At 43.6% G+C, this 21,126-nt stretch overlaps 1 protein-coding gene across 1 annotated transcript; it reads right to left on the bottom strand.

Moving 5' to 3' along the window:
- Positions 1-543: 543 nt before the first annotated feature.
- On the bottom strand, positions 544-15,720 carry LOC139541207 (histamine H3 receptor). Its single transcript, XM_071345602.1, has 3 exons — positions 15,078-15,720; positions 14,445-14,611; positions 544-4,229 (listed from the first exon to the last, which is right to left on the bottom strand). Exons 1-3 carry the CDS (start codon positions 15,328-15,330, stop codon positions 3,378-3,380), a joined length of 1,272 nt encoding a protein of 423 aa, XP_071201703.1. The 5' UTR covers positions 15,331-15,720; the 3' UTR covers positions 544-3,377.
- Between the last annotated feature and the right edge of the window lie 5,406 nt (positions 15,721-21,126).

Here is a 21,126-nt window from a genome sequence, read left to right as displayed (position 1 = left end):
AAACCTTTATTTAAAGATTTTGCATCAAACTGTCCCCTTTTATTTTTATGCCAGATGGTGTAACACTATCCTTAGACAATTGCTTTCATTTTTGGTGTAATTATAATTTCAGGAAAAGGCTTAAAATAAAGGCTAAAATCTAGGTCATGTGACATCATTGTCCAAAACACAGGGCCCTACTCATGAGACCAATAGCTCAGGACGCACAGCTCACTTCTAGGTGCAATGAGAATGGGGTAAATGCATTGCATATACACCACAGATCCTTTCCTTGAAGATAAGTGATCAGAGGGAAAAACAAAAAATATATTATGTAATGTAAGCAATGAGGTAAGAATTAGTTGCTCTGGCCACATTACAGGAATGTGTACTAGTACTGCACAGGTTCAACAGCACTGCCTTCAGTGTCTTACCCATAGTGGGTTCTGTACTAATGTTAAAGAAAGGCTGAGGCAGTGATACTTTATGAATAAATATATTAACTAAATAATATAAAATCATCTCATAAAAGTTTTCCCATTTTTTTCATGACAAGTTAAATCATAACAAAACAACCACAGTTCAATGTTTTAATACTGTTTTAAATATTTGTTCCTTATTTTACAAAATCTATTTTCTCCAAATCTCTCCAAGATGCTTATTTGAATAGAAGGAAATACATGGGTATCAATCTTACATACATTTCAATTCATTTCATTGTGACTGAGGGATTCAAAAAACTAGATTATGTTAAAATAATTGTTCAATCTTTCTTGGATAGCTTATGACTGTACATATTTGTATTCACAACTTAATAGGTTCCTCCAAGGGAGGAAATATGCCATTGTGACTCTTGTGAATGTCACAACGGCTTGGGTTTAAGTGGCAGATTTTTTTTGTAGTCAAGGTCAAAGAAAAATGTAATCAAGCTCAAACAATTTGAGAACTGACATGCTCTCTCTCTCCAACCACAATGTCTCTGAGATATCTCTGTAGTGCATGAAGAAAAACATCCAGGCCTTATATAAATGTTTTATTCACTTTTACGATATTTCACACTCGTGTTGTGTTGACTGCACTGTTACTTCCTGGAAATACCCAATTTCAGCTCTCTTTCCATTTTGGCGGGACAGGATTTTTTTATAGTCATTCTGTCAGTAATGATTCTTAAATAAAGCAGCAGAATGTAAACACTATACTTGTGGCTGTGGTCACAGTTTGTTGGATGATTAAATGCTCACAACAACATATTTTGTTGTGCCAGGTTACGGATCTTCTGGAACCCACATTTTTTTTGCTATTGATAAGGAGATTTATGCACATGTGCAAGATTCGCTTCCCTCCGAGTCCTTTCAGCTGCTGCTCAGTGCTCACACCCTCCGTGACTATGCTGCCTCTTGTACATGAAAGACAGTTCGAACAAATGTAGTTATTTGTCTTCTGTAACAGTACTCTATTGCAACCATAAGCACGACACAACAGGCAGTCTAGTCTGTTGCAATCATAAGCACGACACAACAGGCAGTCTAGTCTGTTGCAACCATAAGCATGACACAACAGGCAGTCTAGTCTGTTGCAATCATAAGCACGACACAACAGGCAGTCTAGCCTGTTGCAACCATAAGCACGACACAACAGGCAGTCTAGTCTGTTGCAATCATAAGCACGACACAACAGGCAGTCTAGCCTGTTGCAACCATAAGCACGACACAACAGGCAGTCTAGTCTGTTGCAACCATAAGCACGACACAACAGGCAGTCTAGTCTGTTGCAACCATAAGCACGACACAACAGGCAGTCTAGCCTGTTGCAACCATAAGCACGACACAACAGGCAGTCTAGTCTGTTGCAACCATAAGCACGACACAACAGGCAGTCTAGCAGTCTTGCGACAGACAGAAGGTTGTAGCCTTCATATTTTTGGAATGTTAGTTCAAATCTCCACTGAGTTTTTATTTCAGCTATTCATTAATATTAGGCAAATTGGTTGAGGGTTCAGAAAAGGGTGAGTGAGGAAAGAGAGAAACGTGTATGTGTGTGTAAAATAACACATGCACGGTATGTGATTTGAATCCTTCGTTTGAGAAATATGTTTCAAGAGGAGCAGGAAGAGGGCGGGGGCGAAAACTCTGCATTCGTAGCCTCGGCCAAATATTTTAATAGATGCTAAGACAGTACATTGACCTATCATAAACAATCTGCTACAGTGATCTGTTATGAGTATTAGCGATGCACAGTGCCAAAGCATTGTACCATAAACTGACACAGGCAATATATCGCAGATGATCCATCATATCAATGAAGTACATCTGAAACTTAAAGTTACAATCCTCTAACACAAACCAAACTTCTCCATAGAAACCTTTAAATATGTCCCACAACGTGAAACCTTTGGCCACACAAACATTGTATTACTCTCTCCACTCCCTGCTGTGTAGTTGATAACCTACATCCAGTATATTGTATGGTTAATGGCTGATAGTCACTCATCACCTTTCATTTTATCGATGGACCCCTCTTACATAAAGATGTAGGATCTTAATTTGATCACCCTGTTGCAGGAGGTTTAAAAAGGCTTCTGAAGTTTGTCATTTCCACTTTGAAATTTAAGACTTGATTTACCCTTATGAAAAATGTATGAACCCCTACCAAAATGTCCAGTAATTATAATTTACATCATCATTCACATTTCCTGTTGCTGCATTATTATTTTCCTGCTGTAGCAAACTGGCTCAAATTAAGATCCTACATCTGTATATTACCTCTGTGTCATCACCAAGTTCGCAACAAAGTGTTGTAGAAGTAGGGGTAAGCACATGGAAATCACACACACCAAGGAACACTTGATTTGGTATTACACTGAACTATTCTTTCACATTTCACTGAAAATAACAGTGAAAATCTTTTTCTACATAGCACATTTACATGTATACCAGTACCATTCAGATCTATAACTGGCAGAGACACGAAGCACTGATAAGATTTGAGATTTCCTCCCAGTCCTAGGAGCATCTGCACCTACGCTATTCACACCAGAATGTATTAGCAACAACAGAACAAATATATCTACAACAAGTAGTATTTCAATATTACAGTATATGTAGATTCACTTCTGAAATGTAAATACAAACACTTGGTTTTACCCTCTAAGTGCAAGTTTCAAACTTTCAAAGGATTTGATTTGTCTGAAACAAAAAACATAGGGATATCAGTAATAACATTTTTTCTATCATATTTGAATAACAAAGACCAAAGTGAGTATCTAAAAATGGGTTTCACACTCCTATTCATGGCTGAGCTATGTACACAACATTCCACAATGTCTGAGAAAAAAATCCATATCCATTTGCAGTAGTCTTCTTACTCCAGTGACTTCCAGCCAGCCATACGTTGCATCACTAGCAAGACTGGGTCTCAATGTGAGGTTGGACAGACTGACGCTTGGGGCACAGTATCTTAGCAAAAGCCCTTCGGAAGCTGCTGTGGCAGAGAGGGTAAAGGAAAGGGTTAATACCAGAGTTCAGCCACAAGAGCCAAAAAGTCACCTCGTACCAGTAGTGCTCCACACATCGCCCACTACAGGCCGCTCTTATTATCATCAGTAGGGTGTAAGGTGCCCAGCAGATCCCGAAAATGCACACTATAATGGCCAGCGACTTGGCAATCTTCTTGTCGCGGGAGAGGCGGGAGCCCTCTGAGCTCCTGCTGGAGGGCCCGGTGGGGGCCTGGAATTGGAGGAGCCTGGAAGTTTTCCGGCAGGAAGGGCCCTTCTTTCTCTGAATGAAGGTGTGTCCGCTGCTGGGCTCCCCACAGGAGGATGGCGACAGCTCCTCGTCCTCCTCTATCACCTCTGAAACAGCAGTTGGCTCGCTCGATGATACCTTGCGAGTCTTGACAAAAAACACAGACAAGGTAGCACCCCCGTCCCTGACACTGCCCCTGTCCGCCTTGGTGTCCTCCTTACGGATAGCCCTGCTCTTGTTCCTCCTCTGGATGTTCAGGTAGATGCACAGGTTGAAGAAGGTCACAGAGATAAAGGGGGTGAAGAACTCAAACGTAGAGGCACTGAGTAGGAAGTACCAGGTGCAGTAGAACTCAGCGAAACACTCGTCGGGAGGGACAATGCTTTTACCCACAACCAGCTCCCAGAAGATAATGGCAGGGCCATAGAGAAGGAAGGCCAACACCCACACAGCCACCATCTTCACCACAGCATGGTGGGTCATGCTCCGCTGAGCTCTATATTTCACCTGGAAGTAGAGAAGTGAAGTGAGAAAAATAGCATACAATACCTCACAGTAATGTTTAATAATAATATCACCATATTTTTTTTTAATACAGATGTAATAAACTGCATAATCAATTCCATATCTCTCAATGCAGGTAGCCTAGTGGTTAGAGTGTTGGACTTGTAACAGAAAGGTTGCAAGATTGAATCCCCGAGCTGACAAGGTAAAAATCTGTTGTTCTGTCCCTGAACAAGGCAGTTAACCCACTGTTCCTAGGCCGTCATTTCAAATAAGAATGTGTTCAAGAGCCCCTCCTCCATGGTGTGTCAGTGAAGCCAGAGAAGCAGGAGAGCTTTAGGCTGAGTGTGATACTGAATAATAATACAGGAGAGTGTGAAGGCACATCTGTCTGTCTGCTCTCTCCCTCTCATCATCACCATTCTCTTCACCCAGGAATGAGCATTTCGCCTTCCAATTCCATTTCACCTTATCTCTCTGTTTGCTTTGTTTATCTTCACCTCCCTTTCTCTGTCCCCGATTCCCCACCTACCTCTGTCTCTTGCAGTCTTTTTCCTGGCTATCAAATGAACAACAATTGCTGAGATGTCATCAAAATCAATGTTATCAAACTGAACAATTTGACTTTGTTGTTTGTCATGGCTGCGTCTAGGTATACTGACTTTGCTGTCAATCATGGAGACTGTGAGCACTGGGAGCAATAACAACATCAAACATACACTCTACAGACAGGGGTTATTTTCCATCATTGTAACTCATTATCAAACACTACTTGCAGCATTGTACTGTACTTGTTTTATTATGTATTAATATGTATTCATTGTTAATCAGGGAACCAGAAAGATATTTCGCTAGAAAACTTTGCAACCACTGTAAAGTAACTTTTTAAACTTTGTAGAATAATTGAATGTAAAAAACTATATTTTATTATGTTAAAATATTGTGTGACACATTCACTTATGCAGCTCCAGATAAAGTATAGTGACCCTTTACATTCCCAAAATGTTAATTCCATTAAAAGTAATGTTGTTTCCATGTCCTTCAGTAAACTGTTTGTAATGACTGCCTGTTGCATGAACCCATTGATCAGTATCTTCTGTCTAGGTGGGTGAGTGCGTATATAATAGTTCATCAATATCAATATTTGTATTGTCATGAACAATATTGATTGGCCATTTAAGATGAATGGTTGAGAGAGATATGACATCATGCTTAGAGAGTGCCCCTTTACAGGGCAACAAAACCATTTAGTTAACATTACATTTCTGAATGCTCTGCATACTCACATGGAATATATATGAAGTACACTCCCCTATGTATATATTTGGACAGTAAAGCTGTACTCCAGCATTTTAGATTTGACGCCAAATGTTTTATATGAGGCGACAGTACAGAATGTCACCTTTTATTTGAGGGTATTTTCATACATTTCTGTTTTATCGTTTAGAAATTAAAGCACTTTATGTATCTAGTCCCCAATTTGAAGGTGTCATAAGTATTTGGACAAATTAATTTATAGTGTATAAAATTTTGTCAAAATTTTAGTTTTTGGTCCCATATTCCTAGCATGCAATGACTACGTCAAGCTTGGGACTCCAAACACTTGTTGGATGCATTTGCAGTTTGTTTTGTTTGTGTTTCAGATTATGGTTGTGCCCAATATAAATGAATGGTAAATAATGTATTGTGTCATTCTGAACACTTCTACATTAATGTGGATGCTACCATAGCCGCGGGAAGTAGTTTGGGGGTGCTGCATTTTTGCAGAACGATGGAGGGGGGAGGGGGGTTCACTGAGAAAAAATGCCTGCACTGAAGATGTCTATATCTGGTCTGCTAATACAGGACTAGTAAAGGCCAAGTGCACAACTTTTGTTAAAATATTTAAACTAAATGTACAGTATTTGAGTGTTTACCAGCATTTGCAACTTGAGTCTGATAATTATCTGTACTAAACAGTTAATCTGATATTACTTGTGGAATATCGAAATACTTTTCTTTCTTTTTTTCCAGTTTCATGAAACACTTTGAAATGCAACTTATTTCAATGTGAAACCTGAAACGGTCTATTCCTTCCTTTTCCATTTTCTATTAAGTGGTTTGTAAGGATGGTAAATTAATACTGCACAAATACTGGTATTTGATGAAGAAAAATATTTCATTTGATGCGGATGTTTTGTGTCTTTGCCCATAGCTTTGATGTGAATGTTTGAGGACAGGGTTTGTTCTTTCTGGATTCCACTAGAATGGCAATCACAGAGAAATGGACAGGGCAACAACTCTTACAATTCCAACTATTGAATCCTGCAAGATAATGTTCTTAATTATAAACTGGGTGGTTCGAGCCCTGAATGCTGATTGGCTGATTTGTCATACCGTATACCACAGGTATGGCAAAACATTTATTTTTACCTGTCTAATTACATTGGTAACCAGTTCATAATAGCAATAAGGCACCTCGGGGTTTGGTAGCATATGGCCAATTTACCACATTGCGTCCTGCCTAAGAACAGCCCTTAGCTGTGGTTATATTGGCCATTTTCCACAACACCTCGGACCTTATTGCTTAATTATGCAACTAACTACCTTTTGTGGCAAAGTGAAGATGCTGGAAAAATATATATTTGCGCCCACGCTACAGACGTCTATATCGGTACACTAATACTAGTAAAGGCCCAGTTAGGGTTGCACATTTTGGAGAATATTCAGCGGTGGAAACTTTCCATGGGAATATATGGGAATTAACGGAAATATATGCGAATTAATATTAATACCATTTAAATGTAGATGTTTTTTGCATTTGATATATATATTATATATATTGATATATATATATATATATATATATATATATATATATATATTGATATATATATTACCATATAATATGGAGACAGAAACAAAAACATTTTACCTTATCATAAGTAGACAATTGCAAATTATGAAATCCTTCCAATAGAAATAAAAAAAACAATTTAGTTACAAATTGAACCATATAATATGGAGACAGAAACAAAAACATTTTACCTTATCATAAGTAGACAATTGCAAATTATGAAATCCTTCCAATAGAAATAAAAAAAACAATTTAGTTACAAATTGAACTTTAATTAAATGTTGACTCTCCACATGGGATGATTTCACTGAACAACAAAAGAAAGGGAATATTGAATGATCCCCAATGATCCATTGCATCTCCCAAAAACGTTTTCAACATACATCTGTAAAATGATAGTCTAGAAACTAAAGCTTTGGTTGTCTTCCTCTCAGGCTTCCATGTCTTCTCCCTGGACCTCCTCAATGTCCACCTCTTGAACATCAGACTCTGAGGCCTCATCTTCAATGTCACTTTCCAACCTTGTTGAGGGTGGCTCATTGTCAGGTTCAAAAAGCCTCAAATTTGCCCAGATGGCCACCAATATTTTAACCCTTGTATTGGTCAGCCTGTTGCGTGCTTTGGTGTGTGTGTTCCCAAACAAGGACCGGTTGCGCTCTGAGGTGGCTGATGTTGGTGGGATTTAGAGGATGATGGAGGCAACAGGGGAAAGAGCCTCAGATCCACAAAGTCCCTTCCACCAGGTGGCTGATGAGATATATTGGCACGACTGCCGAATTGCATCTCCATCCCAAAGCCCTTGCTTGGAAGTGTACTTCGCCAGACTGCCAAGAACCTTTCCCTCATCCAGGCTGAGGTGGCGAGACACGGTAGTGATGACACCATAGGCCTTGTTGATCTCTGCACCAGACAGGATGCTCTTGCCAGCGTACTTGGGGTCCAACATGTACGCTGCGGCGTTTATGGGCTTCAGGCAGAAGTCTTCACGCTTTTTGATGTATTTCCGAACTGTAGTTTCCTCTGCTTGGAGCAACAGTGAAGTGGGCAGGGCCGTATGGATTTCTTCTCTTACATCTGCAAGCAGAGTCTAAACATCAGACGGGATGGCATTATTTCCCTCAATCCGTGCAATGGCTACTGCTATAGATTTCAGGAGTTTAAGGCTGCTTACCACTCTGTGTGATAACGTGCGTCTCGGTGAGAGGTGTAGGAGTCAGGCGCAGGAGAGCAGGGATGTCTGAGAAGCGTGTTTAATCATATAGTCCACCAATACAAAAACGAAAATCCCAAAACTACGCTCACGATACTCAGCAACTCGTGTAAACGCATGAAGGAACAAACACAGTTCAGACACTTTACATACACGTGCGTAAATCGGGAACACAACAAACATCAAATACAATCGAGCGCAATAGACACAAGTCTAATCCCGCACGAACTAAGCCAGGCAACAGGTACTCTATATACACACAGAAATAAATGCAATTGAAACCAGGTGTGAAAAGAATCACAGACAAAACAAACAGAAAAGGAAAAAGGGATCGGTGGCGGCTAGTAAACTGGCGACGCCCGAACAGGGAGAGGAGTTACCTTCGGTAGAAGCGCGGCCTCGAGGACGACCCGGAGGACGAGGCGCAGGGCGATCCGGATGGAGGCGGTGAAACTCCCTTAGCATAGGTGGATCCAGTACGTCCTCCACTGGCACCCAGCATCTCTCCTCCGGACCGTACTCCTCCCAATCCACGAGGTACTGAAGGCCCCCCACCCGACGCCTCGAGTCCAGTATGGACCTATAACACACCTCGTTTATTCTCCTCAGGACTTTAAATGGCCCCACAAACCGCGGACCCAGCTTCCGGCAGGGCAGGCGGAGGGGCAGGTTTCAAGTCGAGAGCCAGACCCGGTCCCCCGGTGTGAACACCGGGGCCTCGCTGCGGTGGCGGTCAGCACTGGCCTTCTGCCGCCCTTCGGCCCGTTTAAGGTACCCGTGGGCGGCCTCCCAGGTCTCCCTTGAGCATCTCACCCAATCGTCCACCACAGGAGCCTCGGTCTGGCTCTGATGCCATGGTATCAGGACCGGCTGATAGCCCAACACACATTGGAAGGGTGACAGGTTCGTAGAGGAGTGGCGGAGTGAGTTCTGGGCCAGGGGATGTACTTCACCCACTCCCCTGGCCGGTCCTGGCAATACGACCGCAGAAACCTACCCACATCCTGGTTCACTCTCTCAACCTGCCCATTACTCTCGGGGTGAAACCCCAAACGTTCCATGAACGCCTTCCACACCCTGGACGTGAACTGGGGACCCCGATCAGAAACAATGTCCTCAGGCACCACGTAGTGCCGGAAGACGTGAGTAAACAGGGCCTCCGCAGTCTGTAGGGCCGTAGGGAGACCGGGCAAAGGGAGGAGACGACAGGACTTAGAAAACCGATCCACAACGACCAGGATCGTGGTGTTGCCCTGTGACGGTGGCAGATCGGTCAAGAAGTCAACCGACAGGTGTGACCAAGGCCGCTGTGGAACGGGAAGGGGTTGTAACTTCCCTCTGGGCAGGTGCCTAGGAGCCTTGCACTGAGCGCACACCGAGCAGGAGGCCACATAAACCCTCACGTCCTTGGCTAAAGTGGACCACCAGTACTTCCCACTAAGACATCGCACCGTCCTACCGATCCCCGGGTGACCAGAGGAGGGGGACGTGTGAGCCCACCAAATTAGCCTGTCTCTAACCTCCAGCGGAACGTACACCCGTCCAGCTGGACACTGTGGTGGAGTAGGCTCAACACGCGATGCTCGCTCGATGTCTGTGTCCACCTCCCACCTCACAGGTGCCACTAGACAAGAAGCCGGGAGGATGGGCGCAGGATCGATGGCCCGCTCCTCCGTATCATATAGTCGGGACAGTGCGTCTGTCTTAGTGTTCTGGGAGCCTGGTCTATAGGAGATGGTAAACCTAAATCGGGTGAAAAACATGGCCCACCTTGCCTGACGAGGGTTCAGTCTCCTCGCTGCCCGAATGTACTCTACATTACGGTGGTCAGTCCAGATGAGAAAAGGGTGTTGAGCCCCCTCAAGCCAATGTCTCCACACCTTCAGGGCCCTGACAACAGTCAGCAGCTCCCGATCCCCCACGTCATAGTTTCGCTTTGGTGGCGTACCCGAACGCTGGGAGAGCACAGCTCCAACCCCAGCCTCGGACGCATCCACCTCCACTATGAATGCCAAAGAGGGGTTTGGATGCGCCAGCACGGGAGGCGAGGTAAAAAGAGCCTTCAGACGACCAAAAGCCCTGTCCGCCTCAGCCGACCATCCCAGACGCACCGGCCCCCCATTCAGCAGTGACGTAATGGGAGCAGCCACCTGCCTATAGAGCCGGTCAGGATCGTTCCATACCGCGTTGGCCCACTCCAGAGCTTTACCTGAGAGGCAGGAGAAGAGGGCGTTCACACTCTCACCTCCCGAAGGAGCCGGACGAACAGTCGCCAGGTATAGGTCCATCTGGAGTAAGAACCCCTGGCACCCGGCCGCCGTCCCATCGTACTCCCTCGGGAGTGCGAGTCAAATCCCACTGTGCCCAGGCAATGAAGGAGAGGGTAGTGGTACTGGTTGGGGTGTGGCTGATGGAGGTGTGGGAAGGCCACCTCTCTCCCATCTTTCCATCGTCGCCATCACCTGATCCATGGCGGTCCCCAGCCGGTGTAACACTGCCGTGTGGTGTTGAACTCGCTCCTCCACGGACCCTGGGAGTGCGTCCGCTCCTGCTGACTCCATACATTTTTGGGGCGGGATTCTGTGATAACTTGCGTCTCGTGAGAGGTGTAGGAGTCAGGCGCAGGAGAGCAGGGATGTCTGAGAAGCGTGTTTAATCATATAGTCCACCAATACAAAAATGGCACAGACGAAAATCCCAAATCTACGCTCACGATACTCAGCAACTCGTGCAAACGCACGGAGGAACAAACACAGTTCAGACACTTTACATACACGTGCGCAAGTCGTGAACACAACAAACATCAAATACAATCGAGCGCAATACACACAAGTCTAATCCCGCACGAACTAAGGCAGGCAACAGGTACCCTATATACACACAGAAATAAACGCAATTGAAACCAGGTGTGAAAAGAATCACAGACAAAACAAACAGAAAAGGAAAAAGGGATCGGTGGCGGCTAGTAAACCCGCCGAGCGCCGCCCGAACAGGGAGAGGAGTTACCTTCGGTAGAAGACGCGACACTCTCTCCCAAAATACATCATCCAGGAGGCTCCTCTTGATGAGGCTGTCCATATCGGCAGACCGTGATATGGCCATTTCCTGGAGAGACTCCTCCTCCTCCAGGAGACTGTCAAACATGACAACACCACCCCAACGGATGTTGCTGGGCAGCCTCAATGTGGTGATCTTATTCTTCTCACTTCGCTTGGTGAGGTAGATTGCTGCTATAACTTGACCCTTCACATACCTAACCATTTCCTTGGCTCTCTTGTAGAGTGTATCCATTGTTTTCAGTGCCATGATGTCCTTGAGGAGCAGATTAAATGCATGAGCAGCACAGCCAATGGGTGTGATGTGAGGGTAGGACTCCTCCACTTTAGACCAAGCAGCCTTCATGTTCACAGCATTGTCTGTCACCAGCGCAAATACCTTCTGTGGTCCAACGTCATTGATGACTGTCTTCAACTCATCTGCAATGTAGAGACCGGTGTGTCTGTTGTCCTTTGTGTCTGTGCTCTTGTAGAATACTGGTTGAGGAGTGGAGATGGTGTAGTTAATTATTCCTTGCTCACGAACATTTGACCACCCATCAGAGATGATTGCAATATAGGTTGCTTTCTCTGATAAGCTTGACCTTCACTTGACCTCTGTTGAACTCTGCATCCAGCAAATGAGTAGATAAAGCATGTCTGGTTGGAGGGGTGTATGCTGGGCGAAGAACATTCAGAAATCTCTTCCAATACACATTGCCTGTGAGCATCAGAGGTGAACCAGTTGCATACACAGCTTGAGCAAGACATTCATCATTTCTCTGACTACGTTCCTCCATTGAGTCAAAAAACTTCTGATTCCAGGAGGACCATGAGCTGTTGCTATCGATAAGGTGTCTGATTCATAATTTTCACCTCGAATAGAAGTAGAGGGACTTTTGTCAGAGGTTGCTTGTTGTGAGAGCTGAGGGAACTTTATGCACTTGGCCAGATGAGTCTGCATCTATGTTGCATTCTTCACATATGATTTGGCACAGTATTTGCAAATGTACACAGCTTTTCCTTCTACATTAGCTGCAGTGAAATGTCTCCACACATCAGATAGTGCCCGTGGCATTCTCCTGTAAAGATTAGCGAAAAAATATTTTTTTAAACAACCAATACAATTCCATGATCAGATAAAGAGTTAAAATAAAATAAACAACTCCTTTGTAAGATAAATGTTTTAAAATGTAACAGGTGAGTTAACACTCCTCAGTTAGCAGGCTCAAGCAAGCTAAAACCCACATGGTAGCAAAAACTAAGTAACAGACATTGTTAACAAGTTAGAAATTATTTAAACACACTTTGCTGTAGGCTACTATTTACTAAATAACAAAAAAACTATGTAAGTCATATACAATATATTCACCCCACCCAGTATTGTAATCAAAATTTACCAGAAAGCATGTAGTCCTTGGCTCAGACAGTCTAGTGGTGTGGGCTCAATAGCATCTCATTAGTGTGAAAGATCTTGAGAATCAGCTGTACATGTGATGGAAGAATGCACTGTGCATGCAGAGGGTTGCAATTCCATTGAATTGGGGATAGTTTAACCAAAATATGCCACAAGACCTAGAATTGCCTTTTGTATCCCACAAAAAAAGGTTCACTCCTATAAGCTAACTTTCTGATGAATTTAAGCAAAATTTCCAAAATTCCCGGACATAACTTCCCATGGAAAATTTCCGGGAAATTACTGGAAAGTTTCCGACTCTTTGCAACCCTGGGCCCAAATGCACTCCTGTGATTTTTATTTATTTATTGTTATTATTTGCTTATTCTGATTTTCCAGGCGATGCGCAGCTCCCCTACTTCCTGCGGCTGCTACCATGATAACAGATCCTGAATAATGATGAGCGAGAAAGTTACAGAGGCATAAATATCATACCCCCACCAACAAATGCTAATTTCCCGTTATTGGTAATGGTGAGAGGTTAGCATGTTTTGGGGGTATGATCTTTGTGCATCCGTAACTTTCTCAATCATCATTATTCACGATTCATTCATGATTATCCGTAATTATGGTAGCATCCACATTCATTTTGGCATGTTCAAAAACATTCTATACAATAAAAGTGACTCCAAAATGACAATACAATATTTACCATTAATTTGTACTGGGCACAACATAATCCGAAACACAACCAAAACAAACTGCAAACACGTCCAACAAATGTGTAGCGTCACAAGCTTGATGTAGTCATCGTGTGCTAGGAATATGGGACCAAATACAAAACTTTTGACTAAATGTATACACTACAAGTGAATTTGTTCAAATACTTGACACCTTCAAACAGGGGGACTAGATACAAGTGCATTGGTTTCGAAACGGTAAAACAGATGTGTTTGAAAATACCTTCAAATAAAATGTGACATTCTGTACTGTCGCATCATATAAAACATTTGATCTCAAATCCAAAATGCTGGAGTATATAGACAAATTAAAAGTTTTAGCTTCACTGACCCCCCCCAGAAACATAGGGGGTTGAGGTATTTTACAAGGGAGACATCAATACGATTGATAAAGCAATGCCCAGTTTAGTATTCAGACCAGAGTATCCAGGGATAGCATCCCAAAAGCAGATGAAGATCAAAGAGTAGCACGCTGGTCGACAAGGACCGACCCACTTTGTCTGGACTTCCAACAGAGCTCATTCAGAGTCAGTGCCACCGCAACACGGTGCATCCTATCAAGACACTTATTAAAGGTAGACTCAGCGAAATTACGTTGTCACGAGCAGCACCGCAGATATTGAGATGAGACATGCAATACTTCGCTCTCACGCGGTCACACACAGTATCTTTACATGTGCACGGGTTTGATTTAGTGGAGAAGTTGAGCCTCGTGCTTCAACGCTCTTAGTTTTTGCGGAAATTGACCCATGCCGTTTACTTTCTGCATCTACGTCACGTCGCTGAGTCAACCTTTAGTCCTACTGGCAGTGGCTGTCAAACCATTCTGCAGTACCTCTGTATTGGTAATGGGCCTAGTAATGCAGTTGTGTGATGGCAGGATGGCCATATGAACAGTAAAACATGCAGTAGCTGCATTTGAAACAGCATTTCACATTTGCATGTTACCGTGCATGTGTGCACGCATGCCTGTATGTGGCACGGTAGCTCTCTATACTCACTGCTCTGGTGACGGAGAGGAACCGGTCATAGCTGATGAGGACTATGTTGAAGACAGAGGCAGTGCAGAGCAAGTAGTCCATGAGGAGCCACAGCTTACAGAGACCTCTGCCCAGCACCCAGCGGCCTGTCAGGTTGTAGGGGATGTATACAGGGATGCAGAATGCACCTGCAAGGACACACTGTGTATAGACTGAACCCCGAACAATGCTTCCATAGCGCCATAATCAATGCCAGAATTCATTTTCACAGCAAATTCATTTCTAAACAAGCCTGCTGGCAAGTGGTAGCATTATGTGTGAAAAAGTATTGGCAGCATTATGTGTGAAAAATTATTACCAGAGGTGTGTTGGGTTTTAATTTGCATTCATGAACCATCAATTATTCAAGAGCTCTATAAATCTGTTATAAATGTCCTTGTGGAAAACCTTTTGCTAAGATTCTTTCAAAGTTAATACAAAAAAAACATTTCTTTACTTTCCAAAATTATTGTCCATTATGATGGCACTTGCCAGTGTCTTATATAGCTTAATGAACCAAAAAATGGCATTATCCCACCAGAGCCCTACTAGACAGACAGATAGATTAGATAGCAGACCGACAGACAGGATAGATAAATAAAATAGACTACTCACCAACAAGAAAATCAGAAATGGCAAGGTTGAGGAAGAAGTAGTTGCTTTGATTTCGTAGGCTCTTGTCAACAATGAAAGCCAGGATAACAAGTGCGTTGCCAGCCACAACCACGACTACCAGAATAATCATAAGCACGGCCAGAATCACCATCATATAGCCCGGGTGAGCCGCTCCAGTTTCGTGGACTGTCCCCGTGTCGCCGCCGGGAGTGAAGTTGGTGCTTATATTAGATTCCAGGATATTAGCTCCCATAGTTAATCTTATAACAAAACCATTACACTTGCCTTCGTTATGAAACTATTAATCAATGTGATTTCCATAGATATGCTCCAACCTTTAGGGTATTTGTTAAAAGAGACGCAGAAAAACGAATACGAAAGTCGTCTTGAAAATGAAAGCTGACTTCTGAATGAAAGGAATTTCTTCCGACAGATTTAAAACTATATTTGTCAGTGTCTGCTGTCGTGCAGGATGACGTGATTTATCCTGTACTCAAAGGTGACCGGGCGGGTAACCGGAGCATAGGTTCGGCTTTATGTGCTACCCTACTTTTTAGTGAGCGACGCGAGCGCTTTGAATTCAGTGTGCAATGGAGAAGGGTGCGTCTATGGTATTATGGAAAACTAAATTAACCTACAGCGCGCAACGGTATATCTAGTAGTTTTTTTTGTAGCGCATTTACTATACGCTGCCCTGCACGGGAGCAAGAATTTTCACTGAAGAGTGTAGACTGGATGTGCATGGAAAACGAAACAGAATATTCTGCTTGAAAAAGTATTCTACTTGGAATAAAACCATTGAATATAATGATGGCTGGATTTTTTTTATCGAGGTAGCCTGAGAAAAAAAATCTTACACGGATTGAGAGTGTAAAATAAAGTGGTTTCGTGTAGCTTTGTTTTTGTGTATATTTTTATCCTAGAATAAAACACACAAAAAACAGGTGCACTTGACACATGGTTCCTGTCTGAGTATAGGCCTATGTCCCCGGACAGCTGGAAGCATCCCACGTTAACTCTGTAAGGGGAGTAAATTCAACTGTGGCCAAAGCCATTCTGCAATTTTGCTTGACCACAGTTATGTTTAAATACTAGTGCATCAATACTGCAATGAAATGCACCTGTTTCCCAGGTGGAGTGGCTTAAATGTACCATTGTTTAATAAAATAAAAAGTGCCGAATTTGGTCCGCAGACTGCCTATTAGGAAACTCTGCTCTATGGTCTCTCTATGTACTCAGGGCCAGTTTAATGCAGGGGCTTACCGGGGCTGAAGCCCCTGGGCCCAGGCCCGTGGGGGGCCCAAGAGGCAGCGAAAACCTTTTTTTTAAAGGAAATATATAATATACTGAACAAAAATATAAATGCAACATGTGTTGGTCCCATGTTTCATGAGATGAAATAAAAGTATTACAAAAAAATCCATATGCACAAAAAAACGTATTTCTCTCAGATTTTGTGCACAAATTTCTTTATATCCCTGTTAGTGAGAATTTATCCTTTGCCAAGATAATCGAGCCACCTGACAGGTGTGGCATATCAAGAAGCTGATTAAACAGCATGATTGTTACACAGGTGCAGCTTGTGCTGGGGACAATACAAGGCCATTTTAAAATGAGCAGTTTGAAAGGCTGGTCATGGCTCACAACACCATTATCCCAGAAACCCTAAAAACCCACTCCAATTTGCATACCGTCCCAAGAGATCCACAGATTTTTATTTAAATTTGTAAAATTCGACACATACAACAACACAGAGTTACACATGGAATAAACAAAACATACAGTTAATAATACAGTAGAAAAAAAAGAAAAGAAAAGTCTATATACAGTGAGTGCAAATTAGGTAAGATAAGGGAGTTAAGGCAATAAATAGGCCATGGTGGCGAAGTAATTACAATATAGCAATTAAACACTGCAATGGTAGATGTGCAGAAGATGAATGTGCAAAGGAGCAAGATAAATAAATAAATACAGTATGGGGATGAGGTAGATAGATGGGCTGTTTACAGATGGGCTATGTACAGTTGCAGTGATCTGTAAGCTGCTCTGACAGCTGGTGCTTAAAGCTAATGAGGGAGATATGAGTCTCTAGCTTCAGTGATTTTTGCAGTTCGTTCCAGTCATTAGCAGCAGAGAACTGGAAGGAAAGGCGACCAAAGGAGGAATTGGCTTTGGGGGTGACCAGTGAGCTATACCTGCTGGAGTGCGTGCTACGAATGGGTGCTGCTATGGTGACCAGTGAGCTGAGATAAGGCGGGGCTTTACCTAGCAGAGACTTGTAGATAACCTGTAGCCAGTCGGTTTGGCGACGAGTATGAAGCGAGAGCCAACCGACGAGAGCGTACAGGTCGCAGTGGTGGGTAGTGTATGGGGCTTTGGTGACAAAACGGATAGCATTGTGATAGACTGCATCCAATTTGTTGAGTAGGGTGTTGGAGGCTATTTTATAGATGACATCGCCGAAGTCGAGGATCGGTAGGATGGTCAGTTTTACGAGGGTATGTTTGGCAGCATGAGTGAAGGATGCTTTGTTGCGATATAGGAAGCCGATTCTAGATTTAATTTTGGATTGGAGATGCTTAATGTGAGTCTGGAAGAAGAGTTTACAGTCTAACCTGACACTTAGGTATTTGTAGTTCTCTACGTATTCTAAGTCAGAGCCGTCCCGAGTAGTGATGCTGGACGGGCGGGCAGGTGCAGGCAGTGATAGATTGACTAGCATGCATTTAGTTTTACTTGCATTTAAGAGCAGTTGGAGGCCACGGAAGGAGAGTTGTATGTCATTGAAGCTCGTCTGGTGGTTAGTTAACACAGTGTCCAAAGAAGGGCCAGAAGTATACAAAGTGGTGTCTTCTGCGTCGAGGTGGATCAGAGAATCACCAGCAGCAAGAGCGACATCATTGATCTATACATAGAAGAGTCGGCCCGAGAATTGAACCCTGTGGCACCCCCATAGAGACTGCCAGAGGTACGGACAACAGGCCCTCCGATTTGACACACTGAACTCTATCAGAGAAGTAGTTGGTAAACCAGGCAATGCAATCATTTGAGAAACCAAGACTGTCGAGTCTGCCAATAAGAATGTGGTGATTGACAGAGTCGAAAGCCTTGGCCAGGTCGATGAATACGGCTGCACAGTAATGTCTCTAATCAATGGCGGTTATGATGTCGTTTAGGACCTTGAGCGTGGCTGAGGTGCATCCATGACCAGCTCTGAATCCAGATTGCATAGCGGAGAAGGTACGGTGGGATTCGAAATGGTCGGTAATCTGTTTGTTAACTTGGCTTTCAAAGACCTTAGAAAGACAGAGTAGGATAGATATAGGTCTGTAGCAGTTTGGGTCTAGAGTGTCACCCCCTTTGAAGAGGGGGATGACCGCAGCAGCTTTCCAATCTTTGGGAATGTCAGACGATACGAAAGAGAGGTTGAACAGGCTAGTAATAGGGGTTGCAATTTCAGCAGATCATTTTAGAAAGAGAGGGTCCAGATTGTCTAGCCCGGCTGATTTGTAGGGGTCCACATTTTGCAGCTCTTTCAGAACATCAGCTATCTGGATTTGGGTGAAGGAGAAATGGTGGGGGGCTTTGGCGGGTTGCTGTGGAGGGTGCCGGGCAGTTGACCGGGGTAGGGTGGAGAGCATGGCCAGCCGTAGAGAAATGCTTATTGAAATTCTCAATTATAGTGGGTTTATCAGTGGTAACAGTGTTTCCTAGCCTCAAAGCAGTGGGCAGCTGGGAGGAGGTGCTCTTATTCTCCATGGACTTTACAGTGTCCCAGAACTTTTTTGAGTTAGAGCTACAGGATGCAAATTTCTGTTTGAAAAAGCTGGCCTTAGCTTTCCTAACTGCCTGTGTATATTTGTTCCTAACTTCCCTGAAAAGCTGCATATCACGGGGGCTGTTCGATGCTAGTGCAGAACGCCACAGGATGTTTTTGTGCTGGTCAAGGGCAGACAGGTCTGGAGTGAACCAAGGACTATATCTGTTCCTAGTTCTAAATTTTTTGAACGGGGCATGCTTATTTAAGATGGTGAGGAAGGAACTTTTAAAGAATAACCAGGCATCCTCTACTGATGGGATGAGGTCAATGTCATTCCAGGATACCCCGGCCAGGTCGATTAGAAAGGCCTGCTCGCAGAAGTGTTTTAGGGAGCGTTTGACAGTGATGAGGGGTGGTCGTTTGGTCGCAGACCCATTACGGATGCAGGCAATGAGGCAGTGATCGCTGAGATCTTGATTGAAAACAGCAGAGGTGTATTTGGAGGGGGAATTAGTTAGGATGATATCTATGAGGGTGCCCGTGTTTACGGATTTGGGGTTGTACCTGGTTGGTTCATTGATCTTTTTTTTTTAGATTGAGGGCATCAAGTTTAGATTGTAGGATGGCCGGGGTGTTAAGCATGTCCCAGTTTAGGTGATGATGCAATCTCTATTGCACCACACACTGCCCTTTCCCACCTGGACAAAAGGAACACCTACGTGAGAATGCTATTCATTGACTACAGTTCAGCGTTCAACACCATAGAGCCCTCAAAGATCATAACTATGCTAAGGACCATGGGACTAAACACCTCCCTTTGCAACTGGATCAATGGACTTCCTATCGGGCCGCCCCCAGGTGGTAATGGTAGGTAATAACACATATGCCACACTGTTCCTCATCACGGGATTCCCTCAGGGGTGCGTGCTCGTTCCCCTCCTGTACTCCCTGTTCACTCATGGCCAAGCACGGCTCAAACACCATCATTACGTTTCCCAATGACACAACAGTGGTAGGCCTGATCACCGACAAATATGAGACAGCCTATAGGGAGGAGGTCAGAGACCTGGCAGTGTGTGCCAGGATAACAACCTCTCCCTCAACATGATCAAGACAAAGGAGATGATTGCGAACTACAGGAAAAGGAGCGGCGAGCACACCCCCATTCTCATGGACGGGGCTGTAGTGGAGTAGATTGAGAGATTCAAGTTCCTTGGTGTCCACATCACTAACGAACTGTCATGGTCCAAACACATCAAGACAGTCGTGAAAAGTGCACGACAACACCTATTCACCCTCAGGAGACTGAAAAGATTTGGCATGGGTCCTCAGATCCTCAAAAGGTTTTACCGCTGCACCATCAAGAGCATCCTGACTGGTTGCATCACTGCCTGGTATGGAATTTTGACTTGGATTAAATGTCAGGAATTGTGAAAAACTGATCTTAAATGTATTTGGCTAAGGTGTATGTAAACTGCCGACTTCAACTGTATAGTCGGCAGTTCACATACACCTTAGCCAAGTACATTATTTAAGCTCAGTTTTTCACAATTCCTGACATTTAATCCAAGTCAAAATTCCCTGTCTTAGGTCAGTTAGGATCACCACTTTATTTTAAGAATGTGAAATGTCAGAATAATAGTAGAGAGAATGATTTATTTCAGCTTTGTTTCTTTCATCACATTCCCAGTGGGTCAGAAGTTTACATACACTATATTAGTATTTGGTAGCATTGCCTTTAAATTGTTTAACTTGGGTCAAACGTTTCGGGTAGCCTTCCACAATTTTGTCCCTTTCCTCCTGACAGAGCTGGTGTAACTGAGTCAGGTTTGTAGGCCTCCTTGCTCGCAAACACTTTTTCAGTTCTGCCCACACATTTTCTATAGGATTGAGGTCAGGGCTTTTTGATGGCCACTCCAATACCTTGACTTTGTTGTCCTTAAGCCATTTTGCCACAACTTTGGAAGTATGCTTTGGGTCATTGTCCATTTAGAAGACCCATTTACGACCAAGCTTTAACTTCCTGACTGATGACTTGAGATGTAGCTTCAATATATCCACATACTTTTCCACCCTCATGATGCCATCTATTTTGTGAAGTGCACCAGTCCCTCCTGCAGCAAAGCACTCCCACAACATGATGCTGCCACCCCCGTGGTTCACGGCTGGGATGGTTTTTCTTCTGCTTGCAAGCTTCCCCTTTTTCCTCCAAACATAACAATGGTCATTATGGCCAAATATAAAAATATACTATTTTTGTTTCATCAGACTAGAGGACATTTGTCTAAA

This window comes from Salvelinus alpinus, chromosome 16, assembly GCF_045679555.1.
Source record: "Salvelinus alpinus chromosome 16, SLU_Salpinus.1, whole genome shotgun sequence".
Lineage (NCBI taxonomy): Eukaryota > Metazoa > Chordata > Actinopteri > Salmoniformes > Salmonidae > Salvelinus > Salvelinus alpinus.
The sequence above is the reverse complement of the archived record's forward strand: the minus strand, read 5'-3'. Positions and strand labels throughout refer to the sequence as shown.

Bases quoted from the DNA above. Each gene is read 5' to 3' on its own strand.
- LOC139541207 (XM_071345602.1), bottom strand. From the start codon at position 15,330: ATGGGAGCTAATATCCTGGAATCTAATATAAGCACCAACTTCACTCCC. The intron at 14,612-15,077 runs GTGAGTAGTCTA...GTGTCCTTGCAG, and splicing joins CATTTCTGATTTTCTTGTTG to GTGCATTCTGCATCCCTGTA. The intron at 4,230-14,444 runs GTGAGTATAGAG...CTCTACTTCCAG, and splicing joins TCCTCTCCGTCACCAGAGCA to GTGAAATATAGAGCTCAGCG.